This window comes from Pinus tabuliformis, chromosome X (assembly GCF_031772625.1).
Source record: "Pinus tabuliformis cultivar Carrire ecotype Pingquan chromosome X, CPIR1, whole genome shotgun sequence".
In the NCBI taxonomy this organism is placed as follows: Eukaryota; Viridiplantae; Streptophyta; class Pinopsida; order Pinales; family Pinaceae; genus Pinus; species Pinus tabuliformis.
This window is the reverse complement of record NC_142308.1, coordinates 770,366,960-770,390,375: the sequence shown is the minus strand read 5'-3', so window position 1 is coordinate 770,390,375 and position 23,416 is coordinate 770,366,960. Positions and strand designations below refer to the sequence as shown.

The 23,416-nt window shown below is 35.0% G+C and overlaps 1 protein-coding gene across 1 annotated transcript; it reads left to right on the top strand.

The window, feature by feature from the left end:
• Positions 1–20,786: 20,786 nt before the first annotated feature.
• Positions 20,787–21,936, top strand: LOC149142145 (inactive FRIGIDA-like protein 2). The gene is made up of 4 exons (XM_089451413.1): positions 20,787–20,895; positions 20,992–21,080; positions 21,169–21,240; positions 21,358–21,936. Exons 1-4 carry the CDS (start codon positions 20,787–20,789, stop codon positions 21,934–21,936), a joined length of 849 nt encoding a protein of 282 aa, XP_089307539.1.
• Positions 21,937–23,416: the final 1,480 nt, after the last annotated feature.

Sequence of the window (23,416 nt, the reverse complement as noted above, 5' to 3'; positions counted from 1 at the left end):
CTTGCATCCCATTCCATCCTTTAAACACATGTCTAATGAGCACAAATTTATATACACTCTCGAGACACAAATTTATATACAATTTACATGGATATGCACATTATAATTGTTTTTATGTAAATTTGTTGAGAATGTGTATTAAACTTTTAATGCATTTAAATTGTTGCGTGATATTAAGAATAATATTGAATGTGACTCTTCATGATGACATCACTAGTGCCTCAATAGGCATTTAGGAAAGTGAAGGTGGACAATGCGCAACTCATTAAGGGCATGTTTGTGTGGATTGTAGTGTTTGCCATCCATCACAATGAGGAATTATGGGGATAATATGCCAATGAATTCAACCCATAGTGATTTGTTTACAATTCATGTAAGCTTGAGATTGATTTCTTATCTTTCTCCTTCATACTTCAAGTGATGATCATGATTTCCAATTGTGAAAATAAATTATATTATTGTTGAATTATGTGATTGACACCGAAAAATTATATTATTGTTTATATATATATATATATATATATATTGGGAATTTAAAAATTTATAAGAAAAACAATTAGTTTTTAAGGATATAATCCATTACAAATTTGGTTAGAAGTATAAATAAGTTATATTTAAATTTATTTTCAAAAATCATAAAAATTATTTAATTTAAATTTTCTTAGGTTAAAAATATAAATAAATTATATTTATATTTATTTTCAAAATCATAAGTCCACGGGTCTTGGATAGACAGTAATATGCTGCAATATTTTTGAACTCCTTAATCTAAAGTCACCCGTTCAATTCCCAACTTAATCAGAGTAATATATTGGACACTATGAAGATGTAATCCTGCCAAACTTTAAACAATAGAGATAAATATCATTAAAGTCAAAAGTTAAAGTATACCTTAACAAAAAACACAAAACTTTTAAACCTCCATTCATTGCTACTATTTAAAAGAAGTCTTATAACAAAATTTTCATGTGTCTCAAAATATCTAAAACAACTTAACAAATTGTCCCAAAACTAAAGAAATTAGGCTCATTCATACCATACTCTGTGTGAATATTTATATAGTTTTCCTTCTCCATTTAGGTATTTGTAATCAAGTTTTACTTCATAGGGTTATGCAATTGTTTCATGTTTTATTTTCACTGAGATTCATCAATAAAAATGACTCACAAATAGGTGAGAAGGAAAATCATTTTAAAATGGTGGACTCTTAATAAATAGGGGACACATATGACTCAAGAGGGAGGGAGGACCCACTTCCATAACATTAGCATGCCATCATATTTACATAAAAAAAAATCTTTTAAAGAAACGAAAATCCACATTATTCATGATAACACCTTGTATCCTGTACAAAGTCATGCGTCACATTATGGTCACTCATCACAAGATCAACTTTCCCTCAAAGATTCCAAATATATATATATATATCAAAATTAGTGAATAGGAACTTTCCATATGATTTTGATTGTCAAAACAAAACCATCATCAAAACTAACCAAACAATTGTAATTAATACTTAATAGAAGTCCAAAACCTAATCTACAATCCTATAAATTAAAATATGTATGAGAAAATAGTCGAGTTATATGTTGTTTCAGAAAAAAATATTATAAGTTGCAGCCATTGGTTTCCCTGTAGATGACTCAACAAGGTTTATTAGACACAACCTCCTTTTATTTTCCTCCTTCTTCATGAGGTGAAGCTCTGAAAACATCGCCTATGTTTAAGTGTTCAAGATTAGAAGTAGGATTTTCAACATTAGGGCTAATAGAATTTACTGGCAGAGGACAAGGATTAGTTGAATCAAAATGTTTGGGAATTGGATCATCAACAACAACAACTTTAGTAGCAACAACATCAATATGTCTAGGATCAAAAACTGTAATGACAATAGTCACAATATATTTGGTGTTAGGGTTATAGATGCTTCAAATGGGGAATATTGAGCATGGATTTTTGAGGAATGAGAGTGATTAGACATATGGCGAGCAAAGTTTGTAACAATTTATCCCCAGCCTTTATCTTCAACCTTTATCCACCCTTTATCACTAAATTTATAGTAATTGAGTGTAATTCTTCAAATTTTATAGCTGGAAAAACTCAATATAATTGAGTATGGAAAGATAAGCAAGTTATCATGGCTAGGGTTTTTACAAGGCTTGAGGATTTAAGATCATGAACAAGGGTAATAGGTCCAGAAATAGAAGTTGTATCAAAATAGATGAATAAATGAATTGACTGTCGAGCATAAATACCCAAGGACGAATTGAACCTTAAATTATATGAGGGCTTTCACATTTTGCAATAAGAGTGAGAATTATTTTTAAAATGCCCATTCAGAGCTCATTTCCAGAGTCTATTTCATGAAACCTTAAGTCAAAATTAGGGCCTTTTAGTTTACTAAGCTCGATAGCTAATTTTGTGAGGTTTCCAACAAAAAGTTGTTAAAATATGTTGCAGTAAAAAGGGGTTTTATAGAGCCAAATAATGTCAATGTAATGGAGAACGAGAAAATATACAATAAACACTAATAGTATAAAAATGGTTGCGGAATTGATGATGAATCTACAGAGTAACAAATTTAAAAAAAAAATGATTAATCAACATCCAAGACACATGTTAACTGCGTAATTAACCATAACATATATCAACTTACCTGTACCTTTCATTTCCAAAATTGACACACGACCTTTAGAAACATTCTAGTGGTTTTTCCACAACTTTAACTCAATGATCTCTTTTGGTTATAACTACTGCAATGATGCTTTGGTGAAACAAATAATTGTCGTTTAAAGTTATGGTTTGGTATGGTTATTTATTGTGAACTTGTGTCATGAAAATCATTTTATTCATAATAAAACATTGCAACATGATCAGTTATAGATTCGATTGTTGAGGCTTGATCTGGTTGCAAGTCATCTAGTCATAATTTTCTTGGAATACACTTTGATCCCATTGTTACATAGCTCTGGCTCTGGTTCAGTATACAACATCATATGATTCACATTATGACATGGAAAAGGCATAATATATGGTCGAGGTTTGATTGGTTCAAGATTTCCACGACGACATCCCTTGATAGGATTCCGTGGTATATGTTGTATTGGTTGGCACATGACATGAATTTTCAAGCCTGACACATCAGACCAAGGTGGTTTGTATAAGGACTGACACGATGTAACAAATATTTGAGCATAAGGTAGGCATGTTATCTTGCCCCTATTCAAAGTTAACTTTATTATAATGCCAGGAGAATAACATTACAAGGTTTAACATATAGATCAGTTGGTGGTGCACAGATAGTGTATGGGCTGAGACCCTGGTTCGAGTTCTAACGATAGTTAGGCTATATTAATTGTCTTTTATATAACGTCATTTAATCAAATGTTTAACAAATCGACAACATACATTTTGTAGCGTCGACACCAAAATGTGACCATAATATGGCCATTATGTCTAATGTGCCATAAATAAGGAAAATTGTATAATGGTTATTTTATTATATGGTTTTAAATGGTTGTTTTGATTTTTTGAGTTCATTCATGAGCCAAATTGAAATCTAGAAGATGTAGGTGATCAATGTTCAGAGGTGGATGAAAGCCTTGTTGACATATATTTGATGACCATAATCTATATTGCATGGTTTTGAGGATTTATGAGTAGGTTGTAGTGGTTTTGGATATGTTGAGAGAAAATTTTGATAAGGAGTTTGTGTGACCAGATAATGAACTAGTTGGAGAAGGGTATGGACAACAATATGACAGCCAGTGACAATAATTGATACGATAGTTTGTGGTAATGATTGCAATGAAAAATTGTGGTAGTGATTGTAGTGACAATGTTTGCAGGTTGTGGCAGTGTTTGCAGTGGCAATGTGTGCAAGTATTAATGATGGTGAAAGTGTGTGCAAGTTGTGACAATAGTAACAATGATTTCGAGTTCTGAAAAATTCATTGAAAAAAAACTATTTAAGATGACGGTGGATCCAATTTGATTTTTTTTTAAAGAGGTCCATAAAAGGTTGAAGAAGGAGGTGGGTGCCTCCTTTAAGTTTGGAGCCTAGAGCAAGTCTAAGCTTTATCATCATTTCGATTGGTGCCTCAATCATGTTATAGCCTAGAGCAAGTTGAAGCTTGCTCATCATCTAAGTTGGTCCTCAATTAGGTTTGTAACCTATAGTGAGTTATTGCTTGCATATGTTCGAGGTTGGTGCCTCAATCAGGTTGTATCCTATCGCAAGTAGTAGATTACATATTTTTTTGGATGGGTGCCTCGAGTAGGTTAGTGCCTAATCTATGCAATAAATTGAAGCATAAGAAGAAGAATTTGTGGTTTTCTCTTATATGGGTTTCCACGTAAAATCTTGTGTATCTTTGTGATTGATGCGATAGCTTCTTGATGTGTTATTGATGTGATGGTAGCTTCATGATGCATTGTTAGTCTAACAGCCCTTGGTTGATTTACTATGTAAATAAATAAAAATAATGACCAAGGTCATGGGACACGTATTCCAAGCTGAATATTGGGCACAAAAACATAGTGATGGGGATCACTGGTGATTAATAAATGGCTATGGAAATTAGCAAAGGCATTGGCAAAGGAAAAGTGGAATTTATTGACATTTTTTATGAAAATAATGGAAAATAGGAGAAAACGAAGGTGAAAGGTCACAAAATTGCATGTGAGGAAAATTGAAGGAAAATTAGAGGAAAATGAAGAAAATATAGGCCTCAATGATAAAAAGGCTTATGAGGATCAGTTCATAGTTTTTGACAGTACAAGATTTTATCAGTTCAGTTTTGGAGCTCTCTCTTTATTCTCTCTCTCTTGTACCCTTGCACACTTAAAGAAATCTTAGAGCATTGTTGGAGCATGCTTGGAGCACTCTAGTTTTCATTCGATTTGGTGAAAGAAGGCAAAGGAAAGAAGGAAATCGCAAGAGGACAATGGGATCAACAAATACAACATGATTGCTTTGCACATATTGAGTTGCATGTATGATTTCCTTTCTAGTATTGGCATACATGGTATATGCATGTGTTTATTTGGTTATGATCTATCATTGGCACAGAGGATTGCCTAGATTGACAATGGATTTTCCTAGCTTTGCCATTTCCTAGATAGCCATGGCGTTGTGGGTTTTTCCACTTGTTCTAGACAAATTGGGTTGAGTTACTAGCCTTGGAGCCTTGGTTGGACAAACGCTTTGGAGCCATGGAAGGTTGTGGGTTGAGTTATCAGTTCCTGGAGTTGTGGGTGGGACAAATGCTCTGGAGCCTTGGAAAACTTGGGTAGGGACTGATCTGGTTGGTGTTAGTGATGTCCGACCGTGAGGTGGAATCAGGTTGAGGGTTGAGATGGTTGGCCTCTAGAAGCCCTAGTTTGGTTTTGTTTGGTTTATTCCATGAGATCCCACATATACACTTGGGATATGGCATCGAGGTGATTGGCTAACAGAGAGATTTGGTTCATCCCAATCTATGGTTGGGTGGTACGTGGAAGTCCATGACTTGGTTTGATTTTTCATATGTTAATAAGAGCTCTTTCCTCTTGTATTTTCATAAGTAGTTGTACTTGTTAATATGTGGCTTTGATAGTTGTTTTATCATGATGTACATGATATTCATTTGTTGGTTATATAATGGTTATATGATGTATATTGGCTATGGATCTTGATGTGTTTTGATTGTTGATGAATGGTTAATGAATGTATGAACTAAAAGATGTTATTTCATCTATTATGAGAGGGCACTAGACCTTCTTGATGATTATCAGATAAGTATCAAACCCCTATGTTTAAATATGCATTCATGACCTGTACATTACATGTTTTCCATATGTTTGATGAAATGACTGTCATGGTTAGGCTTGGTTAGGTCAAGTTTTTGGTTTATGTTTGGTTGAATGTATTTTTCATCATGAAAGAAATGATTCTGGAAAGTGTCACTGAGTTCTGGGCAGTGGTCTGGAGGCTGACCTGGAAATTAAGCTCAGAATTCGGGACCGCATTCTCTGAAATGAAATTTTTGGGTTGCAATCGCTGAGATGCAGGCTTATGCATGTGGTTGGAGGCTCCCAACTATATGAATGCCTTTCTATGGGATTAGTTGAGGGCTCATATCAGAAAAAAGGGTGTCCAACTCATTTTTTGGGCACCTGGGGTGGTTACTCAGCCTCTAAGTGACCTATAGCCCCTGTATGATGTGTTGAGTTGTTAGTTTGTTTTTCGTGGTTGGCCCCACTCCTTAATGGGACTTAGGATTTCAGGTCATGTCATAGTAGCTCCTCCTCTCATGATTACCCCGGCAGGCCGATGAAAATGGATAGACATGGGATGGGTGGTTATAGTTATATCTGTTGATATGTTGCATATGGTTATGGTTCATTGAAATATGATTGTTTGTTGAAGAAAATTTATGAAATGGTAAAATTGTTCTCACATTGATTCACCGCTCCGCCCCCACCCCTTCTTAGTGTGATATTTGATCAAACAATCTAGACCTCCTGAACGCACTATGCAGAACCCAAATTCCACGTTGCAATATTGTATTTGTATCTTGACCTTGTGACTGGTGATCCCTGTTATTGCACCAAGAATGTTGCAACTCCCAAGGGTTCCTCAACTCAAATTATCAAACTGAGGTTCATATAAACTTTAAGGTGACAACGTTATATGCACAGCAGAAAGGATTCCACTCATGCAACCCTCATTTATGAAATTTTATCAAAAAGTTCTCAGAGACCCTTCCTCCTACTGAATTAGAATGAAAACTTGATAAAAGGACAACTCGAAATTTCTTCTAGATATGAAAATAGAAATTCCATTGACTCAACTTGTAAAAACTTAACTAATCAATTCATGAAAGGACAAAGGCTAACCTACTTGCAGAAATAAAGCTATGTTATCTTGCGGAATTCATCAAATTACCTCATCTACATGCAGAATGGAAACTAACTTATATTGCACAATTCATCAAGCTACCAATCAGAATTTCATGTACCATCTACCTAGTTCATACTTTCTCATAAATCAGTAACCTATTTGCATTATAAAGAAACTAACTCTACTATGTTTTTGCAGTGAAGAAAAGGAAGGTTTGGAGTGGCCCAGGAGCTTTCCCTGATCATAATATCACAGCTGGGGGTCATTATGCATTTATGTTAAGTCAAACTTGCATGGGGATCAAAACTAAAGAAGGAAAACGCTGCTACAGGTTTTCTACAGGCGATTGCTACAAGAGGCCTATAATGCTACAGGAGGGAATCGAAGTGGTTTTGGAAGGCGAAAACATTGTATTGAGGGTATGCAGAGGTGGATAGTAGTTGAAGAAAATTAAAGGAGGTTGGTTGGTTGGATATCAGGGCTAGGTATCTCTTCATTATGAGTGAACAAGAAGGAAAAGTAAAGGGGGGAGGCACCATTTGCATACTTTGTTCATGAGATTTGAAGAGGAGAAGGAGTTTGAGAGGACAAAGTACAACAAAGGAAGGAGAGTACAATAGGTACAATAATAAGGCTATAGGAATGAATTCCAAGGCATAGGCAGAGTAGGCTTGCATGAATTCGAGTAGAAAATTCAGTGCATTTATTTTTGTAGACATAGAAAAGGATTTGAGGTAGTTTGGGTCGCATTTATTGTTGTCTTATGGGATAAAAAATTGAGGAGACTGATAAGCATTTATTATTGTAAGAAATGGCATGAAATTTGAGGTTCCGAGATACATTTAATGTATTCTAACAGACATGGAAATCAAGGACCAATGTTGCATGAATTTTGACACAATCAGCATGAATTTCTGAGTGAGTTGGGAATGAAAATCAAGGGAATCAAATCAGATTTATTGTAGCATGTTAGAAATGTAGACCAATGTTATTTTTCGAGGGGTGTAATGCATTTTTTCCTTCAAGGATTTTCCAAGGTCATTAGACCAAAATATCTTTCTTCAAAAATTATGTGATTGCTAATGTTATTCTCAACAAAAGTGAAAGAGTAGAGTAGGCTCATGCGTTTCTTGTTTGAAAAATATCCATGTCTATGACAACAACATAAAATATGTGGGTTGTGCATTAAACTTGATGTGATTTTAGAAAACTTGAAACCTGGTTTGACTTGCAACAAAATTTCTACACCATGTAATTACAAGTGGAACGTTTGGCCATTTATATTTGAAACGACCCCTCTTGGCCTCATCCATGTAAAATTTTTCCTCCTTTGGGGTTTACTCAATGTAAATTTGAAAATTTCAATTTTTTAACTTAGCCTGCAAGTGTTTTGTGGGTGACAAGTTATTTATTTTGTGGAAGACCAAGGAGGAATTTTTGAAGAGCCTTGTCTATAAATATAGGCCTTCTCCTCCTTAGAAAATCATTGTGAACTTGTTGAGATGTATCAAAATGTGGATTTTTTCATGAGGAAAAAGGCTTTACATGTGAATTTCCTTCTTTTTCTTGATTGATCAAATATTTTTCAAAGGAAATTTTTGGAGAAACAAAAAGTTACTACAAGGCTAATCTAATTGATCCAAGAAGTCTTGGAAGAGGAGGTCTAGGGTTCATCTCACACATTCTCTTAATTCATTCAAGGTATTTTTGTTCTCTTTTAGGACATGATTCACTTTCACCTCTTGAGGTAGATAACCTTATCTTCAATAATTGTTGATTGCTTGGTTGGAGGAGTATCTTCTTGGAAGGCCCTCGTAGTAGAATTTTGGTTCTATTACTTCTTATTTTGGATTCTAGGGTTGTATCGACCTTGGTGTTCCACCTAATATTCCAAAACCTCAAGCATTGAGATACCAAATCAACAGAGGACATAATTCCATGTCTTTAACTCCCGTGGAAGAAAGATCATATCCTTATTCCAACAATTTGCAATCATTTTATTTACAAAATTATATATCAAAATCTCTTATCTTTTTTGTAAATTTGTAGTTAGTCTTAAATACAAAAACCCTAAAAGAATTATATATTTCAAAAAATCAATTTGTTTCTTATAAGAAATCCAAAAAATATTTAGATAGCGAATATATTCACTCAACTATGATTTACATTGTATTTATTGGTTATATCATTGGTAAAACCACCACAAAATTTGCAATTTTGGGAAGCCCTAAGCCATAAGGTTGTACAACCCCCATTGATTTGCCTTGTATATTTGTACTAATTGTATTTTCAAATGTTTTAAAGCTAATTGCAGGTCTTAACAATTCGTCTACAATAATTGGAAGTGATTGGAGGCCAACCCTTCCCTCGGGATATGTGAAAACCAAGATACAATATTTTGTACCCATTGAAAATGATATAAAGAGGCTTTTCATTTACTAATTATTACTATATTTTTCAAGTTTTTGTAGTTGGAGTTTCTTATTAATAAAGGAATATCCACAGATGTGAAATTTATTGTCGACATTTCAGAGCCACATGTAGAGCACATGAAAAAGAGAGAGTGAGAAGTACAAGTACTCTTGGGCTCTAATCTAAATGAGTAATTTTGAGTGAAAATATTGGGTATTGTGTTTTATATATGTTTATTTTTTTAATTAAATGTGACAATGAATGGATAGGTTGTCCCACCTCCCTTATATACTATTTGGAATTTTGCATGAAATCAAGTCAAAGTAGTTAAGGTGTATAGGGATGGGTATGGGTATAGATGTAAATGAACCAATTTCAAACTTACATGTAAAAAGGGTGTATGCATACTAGTCAATTCAATTAAGTTTTATAAATTATGGAGAGAGAAAAATAATAGAAATTTTTTAAATAAGTTTTATGACATCAAATATTATGGGTTAGTTAATACTATGGATCTATAATCACCAATGGTAAACTCATGATCGACAAAATCAAGGTGATTTTAATTAATATAAATTTCTTGTTTTAATTTTTTTTTGGGATAAACAACTACCCCTTTGAATTTTATTAACAATGTATTCTAGAATATACCTAGCTTGTCTCCTTAAAGCAGGACAAACATAAGTAAATGGTATTAATGGATGGAAAAGTATCCCATGAACCCCTCCTTCAAGTACATGCTTTAATGTCTAATGTTATAAGGCCAAATCATTTTCCCCTCAGTCTTATCCAAACTTTAGGAAAATGGGTAAAAATTGGGGGACCATGTGACAGGGTTTGTGGCTCCCATTGATGCAACACTTCATGCAACTCATTTAATCTCAATCTCTTCACATTCTCTGAGTACAAGGAAATGTCGATGTTTTGATCTCTTCTCAGATCTGGAAATCCTGCTATTGATTGTTCCAATTGCTACAATAATTTTTTAAGGTTAATGGAATATGGATTATAATCGCATGTGGGATTAACTCCAGGCATGTTAAATTTACAGTATCATATCGATCTCCTACTCTCAACATGTTAATTCCCTGCCACTTTTTGTTTTTTGGCCTTCGAAGGTACTCTAAGTAGTTTCGATTGAGAACGATCAACATCTCTAGGCATATCTCTGTGGTGGCGAATATAACTTTCTAGTTTGTTGCTTCATCATTTTCTGAGTGGACTTTGGCAGTAGTGATTCCCTCTAGACTCGTCTAGGTTTCAGGTTTGTTCTGGTGTGCCCATTTCAATTAGTCTTTGTTGATTGTATTTTCATCTCTAAGTTTATATTTTTATGTTGGAGCTCCTCAAATTTGGTTTTCTTTATCCATCTATCTAGTACTCCTTTCTTTTGGCTCATATTTTGTGTCTTTTAATTCAGCGAAGCCTCTTCCATTTCTGGAGTTAGATTTATACTTTGGTGTCTTTGTTATCTTTACCCCTTCATCAATGAAATTAGTTTGTCTCACTCCTACTTGGGCCCAAATGTCACAATATTAGGATTTCTTTAAGCGTGCTCTATCTCCTTTAGTGAATTGTGGTTGTTTCCTCTCTGCCTGCACCATGTTGTCTACTATAAGGCCGCTCTTGTCCTCCTTTGAGAAAATTGTTCCCTAGCACCTTTCTCCTATATCCCTCCTATTAGTCTCTAGCACCTATTACGCATCATGCGAGAAGGAAAAGAGGTCTCCCGTGCCATCAATCTGAGGATGTGGGAAAAAAGAGATAAAACTCCTCAAACTATGGATAACCTAAATTGTATAAATTGTTCCAAGAAAATTGAATCTCTACAATTGGAAACAATGGAAATTAACTGGAAGTTGCATAAGCAAATGCCAATGTCTATCAACCTCCTTGAAGAAATAAAATCCTTGAAAGGAAAATTAGCTTGATAGAAGGCCACAATCAACGCTTCCCAACAACAAAAAGAAGGTTTAAAGGTGCAACACCCGGTCGATGATAATCAAACTACCAACAACAATGCTTCCAATCAGCGTGTGGGCATACTACTGCCTGATCCCAACTAGCTTCCCAAAGATGACCCCCCATCAATTCTTTGAAATATTCCCTCTATAAATGTGTTTTGATTCTCGATCAGTTTTGAAAATTTTATGCATGTAGTTCATCAGTAATAGTCAGATTACAATATAGCTAATTTGTAATTCTAGAAAGATCCTCTCTAGAGGACCCACTACTAGATGAATTATTGTTACTACTTCTCAAGTAATTGTTGCATTAGAGCACATATTTTAATAGAAAATATTCTCGTTTTTGTTATAAAAAAATGTATTCTATAATATAAAATGTTCCTTATCACTAGATCTACATCCACACTTTACACTACTTACTAACCGAATCAAAAGAAGACATGCCTATATAGATCTTATAGCCATATACCCATTTAAATATGTGAATGCATATAACTCCATACATAAACTTGCAATTGTGTGCTCAAATATGCAATGCTTAAAGCATCTATTTTCTTCATTACTCAAATCCTCCAAATACACTTACTAAGTACTTATTAATTCATATATCCTATCACTATATGACTAAGAAAATGATTTTTGAAGCATCTACCTTTACTTCAAATACAATAAGCTAAATGAGACACTTCTTAATTAAAAAAACTTCTTCATTAGCTATAGTAATGTGTTGTCACCAATGCTCCAAATTGGTTCTTGTAATCTATTTCCTGTTGCTTTCCACCATTGAGACAACACGGGAAAAATATATCATGCAACAATGTTGACATATCCTCTCTATTGATGGAATTGTGACATATTTTTTCTATTGATGGAATTGTGACATATTCTCTGTGTTGATGGAATTATGACTTATTATCTCTATTGATATATATTAATATTATACCACTATAGTGAGAAAGGATAAGGATACTAAGATTTGATTCACCATCTAGGAAATGCCTAGGTTAGTCTCACTAGATAGTCCAAGCCTAAGGTTTTATACTAAATTTTAAAACTAAGAGATGTAAATGTCATTATAAGATAGGAACAAAAAACATAAATAAGTTCATAGAGCCAATATTTATCTTGGAAACTCTTACTTGAGAAATGAACACCCAAACAAATACATAGTATTTCTTTGGCAAAGGTGGACAAATACCAAGTGAATTAAAAACATTATATAATGGTGTTCTTCAAACATTTCAATAGGTTTCATCACTTCAAATACCATGGTTTTACCAATAACATAGGGCCCTATACCACCAATCGAAATCTTGTTGTTGACATATCAAAATTTTCTCATAGGGTAAGTCAAAATTAAACCATCAATAACTACCAAACCCTTAGAACTTGGAATTTTTATCTTTTTGACAAATGAGTGATCAGACGACACCCTTCTTCCTTATTATTATCTAATATAATATTCACAATTTCTCCAGTTAGTGATGTTTCTAAGGTAGACCAAACCAAAATGGGAAGGTAACAAAAAAAACATGGTGCATGCAAACCAAATGGCAACTACATGCAATCTATGGCATAACATTTCATTAACATCCATATCTAAAAAATTCATATAATGCATAGTGGGTATGTAGAAAGTCAACACTTGCATCCCATTCCATCCTTTAAACACATGTCTAATGAGCACAAATTTATATACACTCTCGAGACACAAATTTATATACAATTTACATGGATATGCACATTATAATTGTGTTTATGTAAATTTGTTGAGAATGTGTATTAAACTTTTAATGCATTTAAATTGTTGCGTGATATTAAGAATAATATTGAATGTGACTCTTCATGATGACATCACTAGTGCCTCAATAGGCATTTAGGAAAGTGAAGGTGGACAATGCGCAACTCATTAAGGGCATGTTTGTGTGGATTGTAGTGTTTTCCATCCATCACAATGAGGAATTATGGGGATAATATGCCAATGAATTCAACCCATAGTGATTTGTTTACAATTCATGTAAGCTTGAGATTGATTTCTTATCTTTCTCCTTCATACTTCAAGTGATGATCATGATTTCCAATTGTGAAAATAAATTATATTATTGTTGAATTATGTGATTGACACCGAAAAATTATATTATTGTTTATATATATATATATTGGGAATTTAAAAATTTATAAGAAAAACAATTAGTTTTTAAGGATATAATCCATTACAAATTTGGTTAGAAGTATAAATAAGTTATATTTAAATTTATTTTCAAAAATCATAAAAATTATTTAATTTAAATTTTCTTAGGTTAAAAATATAAATAAATTATATTTATATTTATTTTCAAAATCATAAGTCCACGGGTCTTGGATAGACAGTAATATGTTGCAATATTTTTGAACTCCTTAATCTAAAGTCACCCGTTCAATTCCCAACTTAATCAGAGTAATATATTGGACACTATGAAGATGTAATCCTGCCAAACTTTAAAAAAAATCATAATTTTTTTTTTAATTATAATAATAATTGTTATTTCTCGATCTAGAAAAAAAATGATAAGATAAGAAAACTTTATTTAAATATAAATATAAAAATACATTTATTATTAAAACTATATATTCACATAAATTTTTAATGCGTTATGCATTTTATTTCAAGTAATTTTTTTAAAATATTGAAACATCATTTGGTTACCATAATACACCATTTACATATTATTAGATATTTTATTTTAACATTTAATTTTTTTGTTTTTATACAAGGAGCTCGATAAATGTGGCACATGAATTATGAAATGGAGTAGTCTAACAAGGCAGAGGAATTGCCCGGTTTCCGTCACCGCTCGAAAAAACGTCCAGCTCCGGCCAATGGCAAATCCTCCGCCCTCAGCCACCTTTCGCAAGCTCCGCCACCCTCCGCCACCGTTCCACCCTCCTTAATGGAGTAGTCTAACAAGGCGGAGGAATTGCCCGGTTTCCGTCACCGCCCGGGAAAACGTCCAGCGCCGACCACCGGCAATTCCTCCGCCCTCAGCCACCTTTCGCGAGCTCCGCCACTGTTCCACCCACCACCATGGAACATTAATTCGTCTGACAGAATTTTGAGCGCGGGTATGGCAATTCAAATTTGCCCCAAACCAATTCCCATTTCGCTCATTTGCATTCGAATTTTCCCCACGGGCTCTGCAACTCCCCTAACCAATTCGACTCACCAGCTCCCGCGCTCTGCAGCTCACCACTGACGTGACAGACAGGCAGCAAACCAAGGCGAACATCATCAGCCAGACATGCTGGTTCATTTTTCCACTCAGCAATTCCTCCACCTTGTTAGACTACTCCATTCATTTAGCAACGCCCAATTCCCGATTTGCCGAGAATTTTGGGTTTTGACACAGCAAATTTCAATCGATTATATACAGTGCCGCCATTAAAGTTGCAAATTGACCTTCAGAGCTTTTTGGAATAACGGTGACATCTCGAATTGAATCATAGTGAGATCAATTGACCAATCATGTCGGATCCTAAGTATGCTTATCCATACCCAGCGCAAGGTACGTTTGGCGTTTCTAAAACTCAAATTTCTTTGAAATTCACAGTATTTTGAAGTCTGAATTGCCTTTTAATGGATTCGATGAGGAGACCATGTTTAATATGTTGTTGCAGGTTACCCTCAGGGTTATTACCAGCGACCCCGCCCATCGTTGCCCCACCGGTGTACTCTCAGGCGCCTCCAAGGAGGAATGCAGGGTTTCTAGAGGGATGGTATGTTGTTTTTTCCAGAGCTTTTGGTTGTTGTTTTTGTTGACGTCTAGGTATTATGTAAGGGTTTGATAGGAATTCTGAAGTTTTTGATATGAATTGTAAGGGTTTTTTATTTGAATGGGGGTTTAATAGGAATTATTGTCAGGTATTGTTAGGGTTTTGATATGAGTTTTTATTGTGCAGCGTGGCTGCTCTCTGTTGTTGTTGTCTTCTGGATGAGTGTTGTTGCGATCCGTCTATTATCTTCATGAATTAATCGGCCGTTGAAACCTCTCCATGTGTACATATTTAAAAATAATCCCGCTGGTGTTAACAGAAATTGATTACAAGGAAAATCATGGTGTTGTATATTAACATATATGGATTTAGTCCATCCTGCTTCACTGAACATTTCATGGAATTCAATATAGGTTTCATGGTCTGTTATATTTCTTCTGATTATTGTCCATCTTACTTCACTGAACATTTCATGGAATTCAATATAGGTTTCATGGTCTGTTATATTTCTTCTGATTATTTTCCATGTTTACACTTCATATAGATTTTGTTGGAACTTTGGCATTTATACAGATAAATTAAGTGTTGTTTATGCATTCATTTTTAACGAGGCAAGAGTTCAAAGCTTCTAAACCTGACAGCATATGTAAAGAAGAGACTTATAAAATACTACATCATTCAAGCAATGAATTATGAACTGGAGAATAGCTAAAGGCCAATAAATCATCCAACTAGCAGCATCCATATCAATTTAAAGACTGGATACAACATGGATAGAGAATTTTGAGCTGGTACGAGCTTTTTTGCATTAATCCTGAGAAGATTTCCCTTACCACCAACACCTGCGATGCACAGAGTTTGAATATATTTTCAAATTCAATTTATAGTTCAAACATTATTACCATGTCGTATCAAATTTGATTCCCTCAAGTTACAGATTTCTCATCAAGGGAAAAAACAACAATTTGAAAAACAATTTAAATTTTACAGAGACTAATTCAAATTGCAGTTCAGAATCCTCTCTCTTTCCATCTTCAATGGAAGTTTGCACCGAGAGACACAAAATGTTGCCCACTTTCCAGCATACATTGACAATCACTAGACCAAACAAGTTTTGTAAAAATTACACAAGCAAAATTGATTCTGCTCCTTAACCTTGCATTGATTGCCAATCCCACTACCTTAGATCAACTTGCCACTTGCCATCAAAGTTAAGTGGGCAGTTAATGGTAAATCAACAAGGGATACAATCCATTGTTGCATAGGGACGGATTCATGGAAGTCTTACCCGAATAAGTGCCAGGCTGACAGCATACCTTAACAATCATTAAAGCACACAACTTTTGCAAGAATCACACATCAGCTAAATTGATTCTGTTCCATCAGCTTGTGTCTGCTGCCAATCCCACTACCTCATATCAACTTCCCATCAAAGTTCAATTGGGTATGGTAAATCAACAACAGATAGGAGCCATTTGTTGCATAGGGACAGAATCATGGATTGTAATCGAACATAATTGTTTGCTCTTCACTAAAATTACAAGTTTCAAAACCATTGGTCATAATAGAACACACAGTATGCACAATATCCTATGTTCCACCAAGTTTCCAGGGCAGCAGAGTGCGTGAGTGGAAGTCAAACAAGATGGGTAAATGATGGAATTCATCCTCATTCATCTTCAAGACTTACAACAGGAAATTGTGGATTCAGAACTTATCAGTTATGGCTAACATTTTGCTTCAGAATTCATGGTTCTGTCAATTCCAACTCCAAACATCAAATCTATTGCACTGTGACACTGATCAATCTATGGCTCACCTTGAGTCTCAACAGTGGTTGTGGCCTCCTCATCCTACACTAACTTCCCCATCAGTTGGAAACTTTTAATCATTGTTACAGGGGGCCTTGAATAGTTTCTTAATGGTCGTAGAACTTTGCTTAAGGCAGAAAGTCAGAGCTCTTATTTTAAACCCTATTTGCACAGTATAACTTGCTAATAATTTATCCTCTTTGGTAGAAAACAATGATCTTACAGTAATATAGAATTTCCCTAATCTGAGGGGAAATATTAGGAGAGTGGCTGATACAAGAGTTTTTCAATATGCAAATTTAGTAATGATCGTAGCACTAAAGCCTTGACAATGTTTGTTACACTAAAACCTCAGCAACAATCATTGCCCCAACTTTTTTCTATGCAAGCCTCTTGGTGCCAGAATTCCTACAATTATGCCAAGCATCTTAGAAATCAGTTTAGTAATCCACAAGTTGTGCCCACTATGCCAACTCACAACCAAGAGGGATCACATAGAAGACACATTAACCATGAAAGTGGGCTTGGGTTCTCGCCATGAAGACCAAATGTAATTAACTAGTTACTATTAGTAGCATTATTTTATGAAATATAATAGCAGCAAGAGATCTCCAAAGTCAAAAGAATAAATAGATACAATATTGAGTTGGTTCAATGAATTCACTTCTATTGTTGCATTCTTAATAAAGGACTCTGATCCAAATGCAACGGTCCATAAGTCAAACAAGACTAGATTTGTATTGTTTTGCAACTGGCATGGAAATACATACTCTAAAATCTTTTCTCTCTAAACAAAGTGCACCAAGGTCAAGAGGACGCAATTTTCATATTTTTTTCATACTCTATAATACCTTTCAACCATGGCCTAAAGAACCTGTGTTTTATGTTAATATGACTGCAAGGACTGTACTTAGTTATATCAGAAAATTGAGAGAAGGGTTACAAATTGGTGCACTAGGTGGTTGTTCATAGGAGAAAGGCTTAGTTTTGTTAAATCGATATTGGAAATAGTTCCCGTTTACCAGCATTCATTAGCTTACATTCATGTGGAGATGTTGGAAAAGATTAGAATGACCTGCTTCCATTTCTCATGGAGAGCTAAAAAGGAAAGAGATAGCATTGCCTTAGTATAGTGGAAAAGAATAGCTAAACCCAAGGGTGCTGGTGGGTGGGGTTTGTAAGATAACAAGCAATTGGCAAGGCACTAGCAGTGAAAACTTAGCAGAGGCTTATTTCTGAGGGGTGGCTGTGGTAGGCTGTTATACAACATAAATATCTGGATCTGGAATGAACGAGATTACCAGTAAGGTATATTTCTAATGTTTCTCCGGTTTTGAAAGCACTTGTTTTAACTTTTATCATTTCCCTTGGTGGGTAAATTAGCTGGCCTAGAGAAGAGGGGATGGCAAAAGAGTTAGATTGTGAACAGACCCTTGGGTGGGCTGTGGAAAACATCAAACTCGACAACAGATGGTTCAAAATATACTTCAAGAGCAAAGCTTTAATCTTCACTGCTGATAATGCAGAGCTATTAACCACTAATATTTTGGAGAAAGGCTGGAAGAAAACTAAGCATGTAAATCTGGTGGTACCAGATGCAGTTTCATGGAAGCTATACACTCACCAGCTGATTTTATCCTTTGTTAGACTGGGGGATAGATATGATTCCTTTAAATGGTCTAAAACTAGCATTTACACCAAATGTTGCAAAGGAAACGCCGTAAGGCATAAATTGAGGAACAATTCCGACATGGGAATGGGAAAATGTACATAAGATGCGAATATGTAGCATAAATGAGATTCTAAAGATGTATAAATTGAAGTTTATTTAGGGTGCTTAAGTCTATATTTTTTTTAATTATTGAATTAATATTGCATATAAATCTCATAAAATTCAACCAACTTATAATTGAGGGCTCTGAGCTCTAAGTTTGTCTTTGGGTCATTAACATGGTAATGCACGGTCTCAACCACTAAACCACATAACAACAAACAAAAGACTACAAAATGTTACGATCATTACTATAGTAAACCCAATGACTCTACACACAATAATTTATTCTTTACTCGAAGAGAATATTGCTTAACCATATCCACAAAAAGATTGCAAGGTGGAAAGCATTATGCAGAACAAAATCTTTGTTATTATAACTTGTAAGTTGTAGCATTGTTCCAACCAATAAAACTATCTTCACATTTTGGAAGATCAAATGGAAATAAGTTTTGAAGAATTCAATAAAAAACGTCCAAGATCATTGGATCACATGATTAATGGTACCGTGTCCTATGAATCTAATATTTTTATGCACTTACAATTAAGGGAGAAAACAAGGTCCAAACAATGTATACCACAGGGACCAATAAATAGTATATTTGCTAATCCTTGCTAGGATAAGAAAAAACAACATTACTTCTCCTTAAATCCTTCACAATCAAATTATACAATTGTTGTACAACACAAGGCCCATGCTGTTGTCAATAGTTCTGATTGAGAATGCGACCAGATTCCTTCAATCTCATACAGTGATTAATGCACCAATTATACAATTGTTGTACAACACAAGACTCATGTTGTTGTCAATCAAGCAATAGTTCTGATCGAGAGTGCGCCAAATTCCTTCAATCTCATATAGTGATTAATGCACCAAACATAGATGTACTAGTTGCAACGACTTTTATATCATTTTACTGATGTTGTCATTTCAAAATCAATGTGATACAATTAAGTCACCTTTAAGAAGAACCTCATTGCAATTTCTATACAAGGATGTCTGTCTTATCATTACTCATTCTAATTTCACCTCTTTTATTGTCAGACTTCACGAATTAGCCTCCAAATGCTTGCTTCATCCACAAACCAGTGAATTACCTTTTATAAATATTTTGTTTGAGCATTGGAACTCAATAACATTTACAAAATTATAAAAAGTTTATCTCCAATCAATTTCTTTTCTTTTCTTTTTCTTTTTCTGATTTCCACTTATTATTGTTATATAAATATCTAAACTCATTTTATAATACTTTAAAAATAGAAATTTTCAGATATTATAATCCCTAAATCCTTTCTTCCCATTCTTAATGACTTTTGCAATTGGAAATAGGGCTTTGCAATTAGGTTCCCTCTGCATTAAACTCTACCACTGACCCACCACGGTTAGTGTTGGAGTCCTTGGAGAGGTTTTATTCTCTTGAACAAAAGTCAAGTGACAAGAAAGAGTTTGGGCTCCTGGCTCTACGCCGGGCCTGTACATTATTACTGGAATCTCTTGTACCTGTTTTGGCAGATCCTATTTTGGGTGTTGAACATCCAGTTCTGCCCTTAAATATAAAGGAGCAAGTCAAAAGTATTGCACATGAATGGAAGTCGAAGATAAACCTTGAAGGAGATGTTGCCAATGGCAATTCGTTGGAGGCCCAGGCCTTCTTGCAACTTCTAGCTACTTTTGGAATTGCGTCAGAGTTTGATAAAGATGACTTATGCAAGCTTGTTCTTGCATTTGCACGGTGCAGGCAGACACCTGAACTCTGTCGTTCCCTTGGAATTGAATAAAAAATGCCAGGTTGGTTGGCTGGTGTTCTGTAATGTTAGCCTCAGTGGCTAGGTTGGCAAAATTTCCATCCATTTTGGTAGATAGGCTTTTTGTTGTTTTTCTGGCATTCATGGCTAGCTTGGTTTTTTTGAGGGACTGGTGGATTTTATCAGTATACTTGGTTGTGGCTGATTGAGTTGAAGATAAATTTTGGTAATCCTGGCTGTAGTAAACCTTCCCAACGTTTTTTGTTTAGTCCAGTGAACGGGTTTCTAAGATGACGGGGTTGGTAGTCTTTTCTTTAGATCTCAACATTTCATATGCAAGGCAGATACTGAGTGGCCTCTACTAGGTAGACATCTTTTTATGAGGTAGAAAGTTATATGTAAGTTATTTTGTTGATATTAATAAAGGCACCTGAAGATGATCAGCTATGGTAAAGTGTCATAAGGCCTTTCATGAGTGGGGAACTGTTTACTTACGAAAATGGTCTCAAGCTGGCATAGCTATTATCTTTATTGACAAATCCGTTGAAGTTGTCTGTATTATTTTTTCTTTCACAGTAAACTGTCTTTTGGTATTTCAAATGTTTGTGACATATTCAGATTAACTGAAAATTTTGTGACAATTTCATGCAGATGTTGTAGAAACCCTGGTCAATAGTGGAAAACAAATTGAGGCAGTCAACTTTGCTCATGCATTTGGGCTGAGAGAGAAGTTTGCACCTGTTCCTTTGTTGAAAACAAATTGAGGCAGTCAACTTTGCTCATGCATTTGGGCTGACAGAGAAGTTTGCACCTGTTCCTTTGTTGAAGGAATATCTGAAAGATGCTAAGAAAGCTTCTCAGGCAAGTTTAAAAAGCGGGAATAACTCTACTGTTGCACAAGTACGATTGTATTACTATTATACAAAATGTCTTGTTATGTGATGATCATTTTGGCTTAGTATTGTTGGTTATATCGGAAGTTCCTTTTTTGACCGATATTTTTATTTGCTGCTACAGAATGAAGTAAATACAAAAGAGCTTTCTGCTTACAGAGCTGTTATAAAGTGCATTGAGGAGCACAAACTTGAATCGCAGTTCTCACCAGATCCTCTTCAAAAGCGTGTAGCTCAGCTAGAGAAAGCTAAGGCTGACAGAAAAAGGTCTGCAGGTGCTGTTAAGTCTCAACCTAAGCGTCCTCGTGCTAATGGAGGAAATGTTGGTGTATATATGCCTCCGTTAAGTGCAGATGAAAGAACTCCGACTCTTTATGCTTCTTCCAATGGTGCAGACAGAAGCTTTTATAGGTATTTGGATAGAGTACAATATTCTGGTGCAGCTCCAGGTGTTACATCCTACAACCTACAGGGCCAAAATGCATATGACAGATCAAACCAAGGATTATATGGAGCAGGCTATGGTGTTGGAAATAGGACTCCAGTCTCGCTCTCAAGGCCATATATGTATCCATCAGATAACATGGGGCCTTCATTGTTGGGTTCCGATTCTTACAATTCCTCTACTAATTATAGCAACCATCACTTTGGCAGTAGACTGCCTGCCCCTCCTCCAGCTTATCAGTCTTCTTTTATACATTAGGTAGGTACGGTGCTTATCTTACCGTGGTCAAGCAAGTTCTGATCTTATCAGGCCCCATAAAACCTTTTCTATTGGATGTGGCTGGTAGTAAGCACTTAGATTTGAAGAGGTTTTTTGACTTTGTTTATGTAAATCTAAAAGATTGGCAAAGTTCATTTGGCAGCTTTTCACAATTTTCAGTGGTGTTTTCTTCTATTAAGGAATTTTATTTTTGTATGGTATTGAGTGCTTCATCACTTTCCCAGGTTACTATATACTGTAGTGTTTACAGTTCAAAGATGATTCTATGCATAATTTTGGTATTTTTTTATTTGTTTGACAAATCAGAGAGGATCAATATGTCTCTTTGTGGAAGATTAAAATTTGGTGAATAATATATCATTTGTGATCTTGTTCGGAGCTCATAACACAAGACTTTCAATTGCATTGTATGCCGAGGGCTGGTCTTGTGCTGAATATGATTTAATTGTCCACTTGCACGTTACCTCATTGGTACCTGTTTACTCTACGCCTATGAAGCGAATCAGATTTTATTTTGATTAGTCCAATTGTAAGGCTATTTTTGAAACTGGACCCTGCCCCTCTTAAGCTGGACCCTGCCCCTCTTAAGCTGCTGCATGATTTAAATCCCCCTTTTTGAGCAGAAATATTTAAATCCCCCTTTTTGAGCAGAAATGATTTGTAGTGCTAGTGGTATAGTTGTTATACCCTGCATTAATATTTTTGTGTTCTCTGTAACGAGGAAAACGCACATTGGAGTTATATGTCCCATCTAGAACTAGCAATTGTCTCAAAAGGTACAAAGAGAGGCCGATAGGATTATTAAATTAGAATTGTTGAATTTCTCTAGAAGAGATGTTGGTTCAAGCCTACAAGGAGCAAAGAGATTTGATGTTTGGAGTTCTATGCTTTTTAGACACCATATTTCTTTAAATACAACTTAATTTTAGAAAAAGTTCAACCGCAATGCAGTTCTGCCATGCAAACATACACTTAAATCGCTATTGGGCTTATGATATTGACAAATTCAAAGTAAACTGGTATACAAGAGAATGTACCAAGCTAAACCACAAGTTACACATCTTCAGACCTAAAAAAGTACATAAAAATGGTTTGGCATATCAATAGCGATATCATAATTGCTTTTCCTTCCACATACATACAATTGCTCCAAAGGCAAGGACAAGAAAATTTTTCAGCTCTAGTGAGCACCAGTGGGTCACCAAAACGAGTGACCACTAATGGCTTTCACATTTATACAAGGAATTGGCAAGGGACTTTACATGGACTCCACTCAACTTGGCTTTCACATTTATACAAGGAATTGGCAAGGGACTTTACATGGACTCCACTCAACTTCAGACGCAGCTTCAGCCAATATGGAGAGTGATTGAAATTGAACATAGCTAAGTAGTGGCATTGGCTCACAGTGATACACCAAGTATAAAATATTTAAGCTTTTACAAAAGCAAGGAGTAAG

Excerpts from the sequence above, each read along its gene's own strand:
- LOC149142145 (XM_089451413.1), top strand. The coding sequence starts at position 20,787 with ATGGTAAAGTGTCATAAGGCCTTTCATGAGTGGGGAACTGTTTACTTA. Across the intron at positions 20,896-20,991 it reads CAAATCCGTTGAAGTTGTCT|ATGTTGTAGAAACCCTGGTC; the intron begins GTATTATTTTTT and ends AATTTCATGCAG. Across the intron at positions 21,081-21,168 it reads TGAGAGAGAAGTTTGCACCT|GAATATCTGAAAGATGCTAA; the intron begins GTTCCTTTGTTG and ends CCTTTGTTGAAG.